Below are 14,863 nucleotides of genomic sequence, written 5' to 3' on the forward strand. Positions count from 1 at the left end.
TCCTCCTCAGGAGGAGCAGCTTCACCTGATTCCACCTGCTCCCAGCCACCATGAAATAAAAAACATGAACATTTCTCAACGTTCTTGTCTTTTAGCTCCATCTGGTAAAAGCGTCTGCAGTTCCAGATTAAAAGTCTTCCTCCATTTTCTCTGGACTCATCGTTGCTGCATCTTCTGGTCGTTTGTCTGCACACACTGACTGGGTCAGCTCCTTTACCGTCAGCCGGGCGGAGACCCGGGGAGACGTGGGTCCGCTCCTTTACCGTCAGCCGGGCGGAGACCCGGGGAGACAGGATGACAAGCTGAGAGGAGGAAAGTGTTTGCAGGTGGAAATATGCTTCACGAAAATAGAGGAATCTTTCAGGCCGAAAAAAAAATTTAATAACCATCTTTTAGGTGGGTTCGTGGAGGTCTCGTCATGAGGATTATTAGTTGGATTGGCACATAATGTCGCTGCCTAGAGAAGCTGAATAGCAGCAGAAGTTGAGGAATCACTAAAGCAAAGTTATCCACTGAACAAAGAGCCACAACATCACAGAACATTTTCCAGGAAAGCGACAGTTTGTTCCACTCATGTGGTTAAAAGCGGCGTGGTTCCTGCTGAGCGTGTCATCTGGCTGATCGCCTGGTATAGAGTGAAAACTATAACGGTGCGAACCTGCTTCTTGCACGTGGTCACAACATGGCAGCTTTTCTACTTTAAGCGTGTTCGTCGTCTCACCCACCCAGAGCAGCAGCGTCTCATCCACAGTAATGGCTGTTAGTAACGCCTCCATTTTAACGCCATTACTAATCACTGATTAGCACCACCAAGTCCTACCCCGACTCCCCAGCAGTTGCTGGGTGACCCAAACAAGTGGGTTTTTAGGTCGGCTTGCATTTACTTTGGCATTAAATGCCACAAAAACAATTGTCCCAGATCATTGGTAGCACAGGTTTGCTAAACTGCAAATACCCAGCTGATCCAAATGTGTAAGGAGGAACTACACCAGTGGGTTACCAGCCTAGGCCAGTCCTGCTATAGCTAATGCAGTTCCTCAGTAATGAGGAAGCCAGTGTGGTGAACAGGATTTTATTGGATTAAAATCATGCAGTAAATCATCCAACCTCCAAGCTGAAAGGAGCCAAAGGATCAGAGCCATAAGACACCTGGAGCCCACCTCTAGTGGGCACCTTGGAAGAACTTCTTCTGCTGACCCGAACCATGGCTTTCAGTAACGTGCTCCTTCAAGTAGTGGATGGCCTGAGAGTAGTCTTTGCCTGCTTCATGGTGCTGGCTGAAGCTGCTGTAGGATCCAGGAGGGTACAAGCCATACAGGAGCATCCTGTCAAACCTGCCAGCAGACGCAGGGCGGAAGCCACCCATCTGAACGCCTGGCACAAGCACAGTTGCCAACCCTTGTCCGAACCCCTGTCCAGACCCTGCCAGGTCAGGGTAGCCAAAATCTTCCGTCTGCTGCTGGTAGTTCCCCAGCTCAGCTTCCTTGACCACACTGGAGGTCTCTCCAGACTGGAGGGTAGGTCCACGTGGTGCAGGACGGGCTGAAGGAAGGTCACCGACGGCCTGTGTGCCAGCTGATCCAGCCTCGGAGAAAACGGTAGTAGGAACGGTCCACTGGGTTTCTAGGGAGAAAGTCAGGTTAAGCTGAGGTTTGTGCACATCAAGCAGATACTATGCTTGTTGTCATGGAGCAGATTAGCCAGTATTCCTGGTCAGTCAGGTAAACCAGGCTTCATATTGTACCTGGTTCATCCTGGGTTCCAGCATTGTATTCTGCCACAGGCACATACAGCTGAGGGCTGGTGACGTATGCCGCCCCTGGCAGGCCGGCCATCAAGGTGCTTGCTGGACCCATTTGAGCCGCTGGAGACACACCAGCAGCTTGCACTGCAGCTGGAGAACCAGAGCTGCTGAATCCTGGAGCAGCCAGGACAGGCTGATACACACTGGAACTTGGCACATACGCACCCCCATAAGCACCTCCGACACCATGGTATGGTGCAGCTGCAAAGCTAGGGGCTCCTCCCTGGTAAGAGGTATAGCCAGCTGCAGGATTTGCTCCACTGCTGCTGTGGCCCGTGGAGTGAGTCCCTGCATGAGTTTAACACAAGCTCAGCCAGCTGAACACACACTGTTTCACCATAGTGAACGATAGCTTACCTTTCTGGGGATAGCCACATGCTGCCACAGTCAACAAGGCAAAGATGGAAACTCTGAAAGCAATGAACAGAGAAGGGGGGGTCAATCAACAAGCATTTATTAGTCATTATCTGGAAAAGTCAGGTTTAAAATCTGCTGCATCCATACCTCAGGAAGAAGCCTGCAGTCACCATGGTGGAAATCAGCTGTGTCCACGCTGGAAAAGGTGAAGGTTTATAAATGCTGCCAGAGACGAGCCCAGACCAATCAGAGGTTAACGGCCAAACAACACACAGCTGCTGGTGGGTGGACGATGATAAAACTGGATCAGGCCTCAGCAGTTACCTGAAATGAAGGTCGATATTTATTTTCTTAAGGACATCTACGTCCATGTTTACAGGAACACAGACATTGTGCAAATCTTTCACCACTAAAACAAAACATCTTGTCTGCATGGCACTGTTTCCAAAAACAGTCCAGATGGAACAAACAGACCTTCTGACTAGAACCAAACACTGTTGGGGGCGTGCAGAGCCAGCTGCTGGTGGAATTAATGACAGGCTGCACTGACTGGCTGTTGATGGAAACGAGAAGCTGACTGTTTATCCTACGACAATGGTCACTTTTCAAATGAACCGTTGCGCCATCATCACAAAGTCATGCTGTAGAAATATAAGATCAGACACTCAAATCATAATAAAATGAGTTTCTTCTGCATTAATAAATCAAATAAAGTTAAAAAAATAAATAAATAAAAACCAACCAACAAACAAACAAAAAAAACAGTTATCTAAATATGTAGTGATCATAACTCACCATCCGCGCACCAAGGACGGAACGGGCAGCCATTTTCCAAAAAATCTGATTGGTCAGGAGGTGGAGCTTCACCTGCTCCGGAGCAGGTTAGCCCTTCAGTTTCCATGGTGATTTACCCAATAAGAAGTTAACCAGCAGTCCGGAAAACTGGGTTAACCTGAAGTTACCTGGAAAAGAGAAAATCCAGCTTCCTGATGCAGCCCTCAGGTTTTGTTGTAGTCCTACTACTACTTCTTCTACAGAACTCCAACCAGCAGCAGTGCTGCCTATACTGCCCCCCTGTGGTGCTCTACACAGCTGCGTTTCTTAACTTCAGACCAGTTTTGGAACCAAAGTTAGTTTACATTTTTATTTTTTTTTCAGCTTTTTGAAAAATCGCTTCAGATTTGGATGAAATCTGTGGATTTGGTCATAAACATTTTTGAAGTGGTTGGATGAGAGGATGGAGGAGAGATAATAATCAATCTGTTCCAATGAGCTCCCAAACAGGAGTTTAAACCATCAGGATGTTTTAGATCAGGACCTAAACGGTCAGCTTCATCATGTTTCTCGTCATCATCGAGTCTGAAGGAAATAAAAGTTGATCTTATTGTTTCATAGCAGGATGAATCACAACAGCTTCATCATGTTACTTCCTGTTTAAATCGTTTTTTTCTCAACTCCACTTTAATTAACAACCAAATGCTGATGTTTCTGGAAGTTTCTGAGTCTGCCTGGAAAACATCAGCCACAGCATGGAGAGAAAATCCAATCAGTTTCAGGTCTTGAACGCATCGTCCATGTTAAACAGAACCTCAGGATTTCTTTTGAAGGCTGTTATCTGATGAGCAGCAGGGCCGCTGATAGAGGCATTTATCCTCCCCTCCCCCCCAAATCTCATTTCCTCGTTGCTTTATTTTCCCTGTTTTCTTGTTTTCTGACTTTTTTTTTTTTTTTTTTTGCAATTATTGTTTCCTTTCTTTGTGTTCACGCCTCTTTTATTCTTTTCTTCGGTTTCTTGCTTCACCTCCTTCATCTATTTTTCTCCTTTTGGTCTCATTTGTCCTGTTTCAGTTTCTCTCATTTCATTTCATTTTACTGGTTTATGTACAGCACAAACATTAGACCAGGTCAGAGCTTTAGTTTCCATCTGCAGAGATTTAAAGGGATTTGGTAGAAAACGTAGAAAGAAATGAAATAAAAGCATAAGAATGAAAAAGAAGGTTAAAAACAGTGTAAAAGTGCATTTCTTCTCCTGTCTGCTTGCTTCTTATCTCCCCCGTTAATGAGTCACATCGCTGGTATGTCAGGTTGTGAATTAGATTCCTAATTGTTGCTGCAGTTTAACTGACCTGCTGTCAGATTACAGGTTAACTCAGCCGAGCGGGCGGTCAGGCGCGTGTCTGTGCGCGCGTGCGTACCGCTCACATCTCAGTTTTAATAAAGGTGAGTTATTATTGTTGTTATTAATGACGTCATTAATACGCTGATGTACAACTACTACAGGGTTCGTGATGCGGTCTGCGCGTGCAGTCTCAGGTGAGTCTGCTGGATCACGTCCCCTTGAAGGCCCCGCTGACGGCTCGAGCCGGATCCACGGCGTCTCTGATTGGACAAACCCATCTGTCATCACACACACACACACACACACACACACACACACACACACACACACACACACACACACACACACACACACAAACTATTATACGTGCACCCACGCTTCCACACGTGCACACCAGCCCGCTTCAATCTCTCCGGACCCTCATTTCATCAAGACCTGCTGCACGCGGAGCCGCGACGCCTCTTCTCTACCGGCGTTTGCGCTTTTTGGAAAAGTCTCGCGCGCGCAGCACGCGCCGCAGGAATATTTCAGCGCTCTCATCCTCGGTGAGTTTCAGATGGAAAGCAGACGTTGATGGACGCGCGCGCGGACAGGTTGATGTTCCCCTGCAGGCAGACAGGAGCGCGCGCCGGGTGGAAACTACAGGTCGCTTTATAACAAAACTAGTTTTTATTGTTTTGTTTAATTATTATTATTGTTGTTGTTGTTAAACGAGCTTCGACGTTCGTGGAAAAGGTAAAATGTCAGTAATTTGCATCCTGCAGCTGCTGTGAAACAAAAAAGTTTGAAGACTGAAATTTTAAAAATGAGCCAAAATGTCATGAATGTCAACAAATCTAAAATTTAGATTTTGCTGCAGCTTTAGTTACATTTGCATTTGTTTGAATGTGTGTGAAGGCTCCCAGGGTTGGAAAATCTGTCTGAATCTGAGGTTTTCTAACACACGTCATCTGTTTTAGTTAAAAAGATCATTTAGTTGGACATTTTCATCTTTAGGTAACATATTTATGATCATCTCAGTATGAAGAGATCAGGGTCATCTGGATTATTAGTTCATTATAAAACTTTTTTTTGATGATTGTTTAAAGTTTAAATAACATTTAGTGCAATTTAAACTTCTATGTTCATAACTATTTAACTAGAGCAGAATTTCACAAAAGTTTTTTTTTTTTTTATATATTTTAAATCAGCTGGTCCAGTTTACTGCTGTCATCCCGCTTCAGTCCGACTTCTCCAAGCAAACCGGGATCAGGTCTTTCTGCTCCCTCATGAACCAGCAGCAAAGAAGCTGAAACCTGGACAGTGTTTCTGTAGTTCCTGCCTTTGCCTCTAGAGGGCAGTGTTTATTCTGGCCACACAACATTTGCTTTGTATTCAAGTCAAACTCTAAAATTTAGCAAGTAAACAAAGTTTGAGCTTGTGTGAAAACATGTACATGTGTAATACATGAAATGAGAAGATATATAAATAAGAAAATATATTTTATAAAATAATATTTTAATGTTGCTTGATATCTGCAGTCGTTTCATTTATATAGATTCTTAAAAGTTTATTATCGAGCTTGGAACAGTTTTGCTTCAGTACAAACTCAAACCCTCCCTCCATTTTAACCTGATGGTTTGATCCTCTTCTGCTCTGGCACCTGATTGGTTGCCAGATTCTTTGTTGCTGCCAGCAGAAAAACAGATTATTTTGATATAGAAACGAAAACGTGCTGCCGGTTTGGCTGCAGTAGGCCAAACCTTCTCCTGAACCAGTTTTTTGTCCCGGAGTTCGGTTTCTGGGGCTGTTTCTGCTCTGTGCATGCGGGAGCAAAGGAAAGTGTCAGACAGATGTTCAGGCATCCTCGTGTGACGCTGCTAAAACGTAATGATCATCACACTGCAGAGCACACACTGCAAATGTCACCCTGATTCCAGTCTGAACCCTGAAACCACTGGTTTGTCTGGTTTGTGTTGTGACGCCACACAACCAACCCCTCCCCAAGATCTCAAGCTCACATTTACCCCCCCCCCCAACACAAACTCCCTCCTTTCACTCAGCTCTCTCTCTCTCTGTCTCTGTAGGGATCCCCTCCTTCCAACCCATCCTCCCCTTCTTCCTCCTCATCTTCATCACTTCACGCTCTAGGATTTGGTCTTTGGCAGTGACATTGTTGACGTTACCATGGAAACGCTGGCCTCCATTTGGGCACACGACCCCAGTGACCTCTGCGACCTCGCTGAGAAGCGACACAAGCCGCCTGTGTGGGGTGAGTTAAAGCGAGGACAGAGAGACCTGCTCTCTCTGGACCTCCGTTAGGTCTGGTGCTCTGCTGACTACACTGTTCTCCTCATGAGAACCATATTTCCACTTTTCTATAAATGCCACGTTCAGCAGCAGGGACTCATTGGCAGCGACCCATTTGTCACACAGAGAGGTTTTCACACCAGCAACCTGTCTGGTTCTCTCTGCAGCCCATGGAAACATCCGGAATCTTTACTTTAAGATTCATCTTTTCATTTTCACTGCATCTCCTCGGTCTGAGGATCCAATTCATCAAGCTGCTCAGATTCTGCTTTTCCTCAGAAAAATGTGTTCTGTGTAAAAGCAGTGGTGCAGTTCCTCTAGCAACCACAAGGTGGTGCTAATGAGAGATGAAAGGTCCCATTAAATTCTATAAGAGGGGTTTGTTTTTGGAAACTTTTTTTTCTGTAAAGCAACAATAGTAAAAAAAAAAAAGGATATATATATATATATATGGATAATATGAATTATTGGATATTAGTTATTAAAGCAGTCAACTCTTCATTGCTGACTTTCCACCAACTTTTCAAGTTGGACATTTTAACTGCTGGTTATATATTTTATGTAACTGCTGCATTTTGAATGACTTTACAGACTATCCCTTTAACTAAAAAATGCCAAACTGTTTTATTTAAATATTTAAATAAAGAAAAATAAAGGGAAATGTAAAAAAAACAAAAAAAAAACAAAAACAAAAAAACAATCAGACTTTCAGCTCATAGGTCGAAGCAACTAACCCGACAAATTCCATTAATCTTACATGCGTCGTCATTTTAAGCTAATAAAATAATCTTTTTTTTTTTTTTGTAATGAGGTTTTTTTCTAACTTTGTTTAATGTCAGAGTTTTAAAATGCTTTTTGTTTCTGTATATTCACACATTTCCAGAAAAACACTGAAGCTGTTGAGGTGGAACATCTTTACATCTTTGTTTTTGATGGTATTTCTTCCCAGTCATGTTAAAAATCATGTGGGATACCATTACATGATCTTTAGCATGACGGAGGGGATACCGTCATCAGAAAGCTAGTTAGCTCTTATGAGCATCACCCATCTCTGGCTTTGACCGACCAGGGAGGCAGCGTGCTAGTGAGCCAATATTTGATGGTATCCCCTCACAGTCATGCTAAAGATCACGAGGGATGACTTCACATTAAAAATAGACCGTCTTAATTGTTAGCCGAGCTTTAATCACTACGGGAGCACACATCCAGCCTGCTACTGTATCATTCTAACATCCTCGTTAATCAGACTTCATCCCAAAGATCCAAACTCTGTAGGCCAGAATTGTTCAAATCCAGTCCTTGTGGGCCATGGTCCTGCAGGTTTTAGAGGTTTTCCTGCTTACATGCACCTGGCTCAGATTATTAGGTCATTAACCGAGTTGTGGAGAACTTGACAAACTGCAGAAGAGATTCATTTGAATGAGGTGTGTACCAGTAAGGAAACACCTTAAACTGGATTTCCTCTTGAGGAATGTAAGCCGATGAGGAAGCAGAGTCTGGGGTAACTGGTGCTGGCTCTCCCATTTCTGGGGCTGAGGTCACTGAGGAGGTTAAAAAGCTCCTCGGTGGCAAGGCACCGGGGGTGGATGAGGTCCGCCCAGAGTTCCTTAAGGCTTTGGATGCTGTAGGGCTGTCTTGGCTGACATGCCTCTGCACCATCGTGTGGACATCAGGGACAGTTACCCTGGACTGGCAGACTGGGGTGGTGGTCCCCCTCTTCAAAAAGGGGGACTGGAGGGTGTGCTCCAACTACAGGGGATCACACTCCTCAGCCTTCCTGGTAAGGTCTATTCAGGGGTGCTGGAGAGGAGGGTCTGTCGGATAGTCTAACCTTAGATTGAGGAGGAGCAGTGTGGCTTTTGTCCCAGTCGTGGAACAGTGGACCAGCTCTACACTCTCTTCAGGGTCTTTGAGGGGGCATGGGAGTTCGCTCAACCAATCTACATGTGCTTTGTGAACTTGGAGAAGGCATTCGACCGTGTCCCCCGGGGACTCCTGTTGGGGGGTACTCCGGGAGTATGGAGTGCCGTACGACCTGTCCGGTCCCTGTACGACCGGTGTCAGAGCTTGGTCCGCATTGCCGGCAGTAAATCAGAATTGTTTCCAGTGCGGGTTGGACTCCGCCAAGGCTGCTCTTTGTCACCGATTCTGTACATAACCTATATGGACAGAATTTCTAGGCGCAGTCGAGGTGTTGAGGGGATCCGGTTTGGTGGCCTCAGGATTTGGTCTCTGCTCTTTGCAGATGATGTGGTTCTGTTGGCCTAATCGGGCTGGGCTCTCTCTTAGAGATAGGGTGAGAAGCTCGGTGACCCGGGACGGGCTCAGAGTAGAGTTGCTGCTCCTCCACATCGAGAGGAGCCAGATGAGGTGGTTTGGGTTAGGATGCCTCCTGGACGCCTCCCTGGTGAGGTGTTCCGGGCACATCCCATCGGAAAGACGCCCCGGGTAAGACCCAGGACACACTGGATGGACTACATCTCGTGGCTGGCCTGGGAAAGCCTCAGGATCCCCCCGGATGAGCTGGTGAATGTGGCCGGGGAGAGGGCAGTCTGGGTTTGCTTAGGCAGCTGCCCCCACGACACGACCCCGGATAAGCGGAAGAAGATGGATGGATGATGGATGGAATATAAGCCATCATCTCTACACATGGTCACGTGAACAGCCGAGCTGGGTATTGGAAAGCAGGTTTCATAAGCTTGCAAGTTCTTTACACCCACCTCAGGTCCAGCATGACCAGATTCAGCTTTACATTGTCCTGAACCACCAAGATCATTTTTTTCTTCTTGGTTTACATGCCCTAGCTGGTGATGCTAGCATATGATCCCAACCACAAAAGATCCTGGTGATGGCCTAAAACAGTGGTCAGAATATCGAACAGCTTGTCTTAAAGTTTGGAGAACGCTGCATTGGACTGTTGCCCTGTGCTCCACCAGCATTGGTGTTAGCATAGCCACAATGGTGCTAGATAAGACCCACAAAAGATCAGAGACCTTAGGACTGTATGAATACAAATTTAGTGTGCTCAAGTGTCTCAGGATAGTGATGTCTGGTCCTTTGCAGTTGGCTCTTCTGTGGACGTAGAGAAGAGAGTTGAGAAACCAAACGACCGCAGTAGAATTAACTCAGGCAATGAAATGACGAACCAGCAGAAGTGACGGGATACTGATCAGGTATCTCCTCCAGGGAGCTGCGAGGAACTGATGAACAGGACATTACTGCAATGAGAACTAGAACAGAACTCGGTTACTGTGATCCAGAAAAATGCTCTCAGAGGCGGCTGGGAAATACCAACCCCAGCCCAAAACCGGAACAAGTCTCTTCCTTTTGTTCCTCTGTCTTTCATCTGCTGCACATTTTACTGACATCAGGGTGTAAAATCAAGTGTACCTGAGTGTTTAGGGCCAACAGTGAAGGGTGTTAACATTTAAACTGTTTAAATTTAACAGTGTGGGAGGTTGGAAAAGTGCAACTTCTCCATCCGACTGCCAACATGAGTTTTTTTTTTGATGCACTGAGTTGAGTTTCACCTTCATCACTGTTATTTTAATGTCTGGTTTACAGAAGAATTTGATATTTTTAATAACAATATTACCTGCTGGTGTGTGTTTATGTCAGATCCTGAGTGTGTTTTTGACAGCTTTCCTCCAGCTGGTCTGACGTGGATGCAGCAGCTCTCCCCTCACCTCCAGAGAAACAAACAGGTACCAACACAAACAACCGACTGCAGTCTGGTTCTTCAGCACTGACATGTTTCTAAACGCTGATGTGTTTCCAGTTGCAGGACACTCTGCTGCAGAGGGAGGAGGAACTCGCCAGACTGCAGGAAGAGAACAACAAGCTCAGAAACTTCCTCGGCTCCTCCTTTGTGAGGAACCTGCAGCAGAAAGCGAAGGTGTGTGCTCACTCAAAGCATCTGAATGGAGATCTACAACCAACCTGATCTCAAAGGGACCGGTAAAACCTAACCATCCTCTGTTACAGGGACGTGTTAGAGAAGTCCGTCGGCAGATTTGTCAGGTTAAACACAGCTTCAGTTGTCGTGGAAAGATTTTGTTGCACGCTTCAGGAAGTCTAGAAACTTAAAAAAATGACTTCTTGGAAAGTTGGAAGTGTAGAATCAGAGAAGCATTTTCATACGTTTCCTTTGAGAGATTTGTTAAGGTGGATGGTTTCATTTTTAAAGAAGCACTACGAAACGTTGGCAGATGTTCTCAGTGAGACGCCCCTAAAGACAACTAAAGGTCCATTTTTGCTGGACGCAGACGGACGGATATGGATGGATATTTTTGTCCATCTCCTGTGCGTTTAAGCCTGTAATTTGGTCCGTTTTAAGGGATTGCAGATCTGTTGCTTGATGCAGCAAATGAAGCAATACCACCTGGAACCTCGGGGAAGTGTTGCGTTGGGGCTAGGGTTTGTCTCTCTTCCTTTGATAATGTCCTCTTAGGTTTCTTTGACGAATCAGCCATGGTGTATGGTCAGAACAACCAGTGTGTTGATATCCAGTTGTTACCGTGTGATGTGTGGTTCCACGCTGGAACCCAAAGTAACGAAGTGTCCCAGGTAACAGACGTTTGGGCCAAATCTGGGGTACTTTCTACGCCTATGACCCAGTTACAGCACTGGCGAGTGTCGTGTGGGCCAGAAGTGGCCCTAATACAGGAAACCTTGCTAATGGTAATTTCCTTGTGGGCCATATGTGGTGCTCATGTGGCTGGGTTTTGGCACCCATACACATTTAGTCAACACTGTAAGCTCTCTGCTATCTGAGGTGGTTTCTCAGCCTCGGAACCCTGCAATGCAACGACTGCTCCAGGAACATACACAATAAATGTCACTCTGCCATCTAAAATGAGACAGAGACACATATTTTTAAGTTCAGAAAGTTACATAGTGCTAATTTAAGGTGTATTTATTTCTGTTTCAGGAGCATTTATGTTCATTTCAGGCTGATGAAACATTGGTTTAGTTTTCTTGGACAAAATTTCTTGCAGATTCATAGAGTCTAAACCAACACCAGCCCACTTTGTTTATTTTGTCTGATAAGACTGATAAATTCAGGATCTTGTTCTGTTCTTGATCACCCTTCATAGAAAATAACTGATGGGAGGAGGAAACTGAAGAGAAACTTGACATACCTCGATGACGAACCTTTTCAGGTGAGATCCTCCAAACAAGTCAGCAAGAGAGTCTGCAGAAACCTCACTGCCGATTTCTGCTCCGAGACCTCCGAGAAGTCTGTCTGTTCAGAACCAAACTTGGACCGCTGGGTCTTACGAACGTTGGGACTAAAGGACCGAGACACTATTGATACGTCTTGTGAATCCTTGTCTGAATACAGCCTCAGAGGTTTGGTTTACGATGCTGCCACCTCCTCCCCATCCACTGAAAATACCTCCAGCTCCTCCTTTGGCTCTCCTGTCACCACATCAACGCCATCTCACGCCCATAGCTACTGCCAAAGATCCACATTAGACTCAGATTACAGATACGCAGAACCTGAGAATCCTGCCAAGTCAACTCAAAACTGCATAACACCTCCAAGAGACGCCACTGCCACTGGACTGACTGGAGATAATGAGTCTGTTGAAGCTGTGATCGGGAGCTACAACATATCAGCTGCCTTCCAGTCAGACAGACCTGAGACCTGTCGAGTCCAACCTCAGGAGGAAAACCCAGAAAAACACCTGCTCTACTGGTCTTCACTGCAAGACAGCCAGACTCCAACAAAACAAGTCTCTATCTGCCCAGTGATGTATTCAAGTCCGACAGTAAACCAGTTCCTGACACCAGCTGGTGGCTGCAGTCCGACGGGTCCACCAGCAGCATCTCAGCCTTCCGCCACACTGCAGAAGCCTCGTAACCGGACAGATTTAGCTTTCAGTATGTCTCTCAGCCCGTCCAGCAGCGTCAAGACCCACAGCTTCCCTCATGGACAGGCCTTCATCCGGAGGGACACCGGGGGTGGGTGGAACTTCACCTGGATGCCCAGACAAGAACCATAAAAAGGAGATTAAAAAAAATCCAGATCTGGTATCAGGACAGAATCTTAGGGCTGTCCATAATCAAGCTTGGTGCTTGTCTGATTTATCTTGAAAGAAGCAAAACAAAGACCATGTAAGAACTTCAGATAAAATATGAGAGCCAAGCAACAGTTCACACCTCGATCTGGAGGGCCGATAGATGACTTGTTTGTCTGGTTTAGCTTCTGAAAACTTCACATCAACAAGGATTTCGTGCAGATATTTGAGTAGATTCTCCGTCGTCCAGGTCAGAGAAGGAAACTGGATCTATTTTCTTGATTCCTAAAAAGTCCAGTTATGGTATTCTCAAGCACTTAGGATTTCAAACTGATGCATTTTGTAAATCAACTAATCAGAAAGTGTAAGAAACTAAAACAAAATCATTTTTAAAAGCATAAATCATAAGGCTAACCAGGTAAACTGCAACCATAATCAAGCATTTTTACTCTAAACCTAACTCAGAATGAGTGTAACATAAGAAATTAACAAGACTGCCGTAATTTTTTTTACTACTTTCTAAGATATTATTTTGCCGTCAAACTACCTGGAATGACGAAATGGGCCAAACATAATGACCACTCACAGATGAAGATAATAAGTCCTATTCTTAATAATAAGACCTATCAGCAGGTGCCTGAGAGCCAGCCAATATAGTATGTTTTTTTAATTAGACACTGAGATCCCAGAGAGAACATCAATGAAAGTCACCTTAAAGAACCAAAATGACAGTAAGATTGAGAAAAATGCTTTTCCTCAACCTAACCTAAATAGAAAAATGGTTCAGGTATCAGAGTGGGTCCATCATTCTGAAACCTGCCTGTAGCTAACATTACAGGAATTTGACTGATCCAAATTTAAGTGTTTATTTTATTTTATTTTAAAGAATAATTTGATTCTATTGTAAGTGTGCAAATTTTGTAAAATGTGGTGAAACAAAATGGCCATAATTCAACAACTGAGCACTCAGGAGGCTGATGAAGCCAGCCATCAGTATCAATCCTGCTCAGATACCAAGGCCAGGTTCAGATACTTATTTCAGATTTTATTGATGATATGGATAATATAACCTAATTTTAAGTTATACCATTTTTGTTGGACTATTTTACCAGAAAATACCAATGAGATTAAATGTGTCTTTTGCAAGAGCCTTTTAGCAACTGTTTTCTTTTTTATGGTGGCCAAGCCAAGCCAACTTTATTTATAAAGCACTTTACGACAGCAGCCACTGAACAAAGTGCTGAACATAAAATAAGTAAAAACATAAGTAGTAACAGCAGTTTCAGACAAGAAATGGCATGATATGTAAATTAAATAATTATCATCAGAGTGGACAAAGTATAAACCTGTTTTATAAACCTGATATTACCCAACAACAGTTAGGTTGTCAGTTTCAGAATGATAGTTGCCAGCTTAGATGAGCTAATGACCTCTAATCCAGTGAGCCGGCAGGGTAGAGATTCTAGCTATTAGCCTCCATGCTAATGTAAAACTGAGGTAACAGATGATCCTGAGCATTGTGTTAGGAAAGATTCATGTGGCATGTAGTAGCGTTAGCTAGCATGCACAAGACAATTGCTCGCAAGACAAATATGCATAACACAAAAAAAGAAACAAATGTTTGACTTATGACCAATTGTCATACTGTAGCATTTGCTAGCATGTTACTTATTAAAGAAGTAACATGCTAGTAAATGCTGCAGTATGCTAGTACCTAAAGTACTACACCGTTAGGTTGATTGCCTCAGAATGATGGTTCCCGGCCCATATTAGCTAATGACCTCTAATCCAGTGAGTCAGCAGTTTAGAGATGCTAGCTATTAGCTTCTCCATGGGAATATACTATCAAAGCAAGAATTATGTTAGAATAATTCATCTGTTATTGCATGCTGTAGCTTTAGCTAGAATGCTGCTGCTCAATCTCTCCTTTAACAGCATTAGTTTGCGTGGTGTAGAGTCATCTGTCGTGCTGTAGCTAACTCTCTCTCTACCTGAAGCGCTACACAGTCAGGTTGATTGCCTTAGAATGATGGTTGTCAGCTTAGACCAGCTAATAAACACTAATCCAGTGAGTCAGCAGTTTAGAGATGCTAGCCATTAGCCTACGTTGCCTTTTTATTCCCACCATCAGTTGCTGAGTCACCTGTGCTGGCTTATTAGCTTGCTTTGACAGAACAAGTCTGATCCATTGCAGACATATTTTCCAGGACTCAAAGAATCAGATTGAGAGACCTTCAGAGGCCCAGCAGAGGTTTTAGCAGGTGGTCATTG

The 14,863-nt window shown here is 44.5% G+C and overlaps 2 protein-coding genes across 2 annotated transcripts; one reads left to right on the top strand and one right to left on the bottom strand.

Moving 5' to 3' along the window:
- Window positions 1–1,058: 1,058 nt before the first annotated feature.
- Window positions 1,059–2,363, bottom strand: LOC121646305. Its single transcript, XM_041995221.1, has 4 exons — window positions 2,309–2,363; window positions 2,162–2,214; window positions 1,745–2,092; window positions 1,059–1,623 (listed from the first exon to the last, which is right to left on the bottom strand). Exons 1-4 carry the CDS (start codon window positions 2,332–2,334, stop codon window positions 1,163–1,165), a joined length of 888 nt encoding a protein of 295 aa, XP_041851155.1. The 5' UTR covers window positions 2,335–2,363; the 3' UTR covers window positions 1,059–1,162.
- Window positions 2,364–4,749: 2,386 nt separating this feature from the next.
- On the top strand, window positions 4,750–13,889 carry gmnc (geminin coiled-coil domain containing). Its single transcript, XM_041995205.1, has 5 exons — window positions 4,750–4,825; window positions 6,347–6,531; window positions 10,188–10,273; window positions 10,348–10,464; window positions 11,666–13,889. Exons 2-5 carry the CDS (start codon window positions 6,447–6,449, stop codon window positions 12,575–12,577), a joined length of 1,200 nt encoding a protein of 399 aa, XP_041851139.1. The 5' UTR covers window positions 4,750–4,825; window positions 6,347–6,446; the 3' UTR covers window positions 12,578–13,889.
- The last annotated feature ends 974 nt before the right edge of the window (window positions 13,890–14,863 follow it).

This window comes from Melanotaenia boesemani, chromosome 9 (assembly GCF_017639745.1).
Source record: "Melanotaenia boesemani isolate fMelBoe1 chromosome 9, fMelBoe1.pri, whole genome shotgun sequence".
Classification (NCBI taxonomy): domain Eukaryota; kingdom Metazoa; phylum Chordata; class Actinopteri; order Atheriniformes; family Melanotaeniidae; genus Melanotaenia; species Melanotaenia boesemani.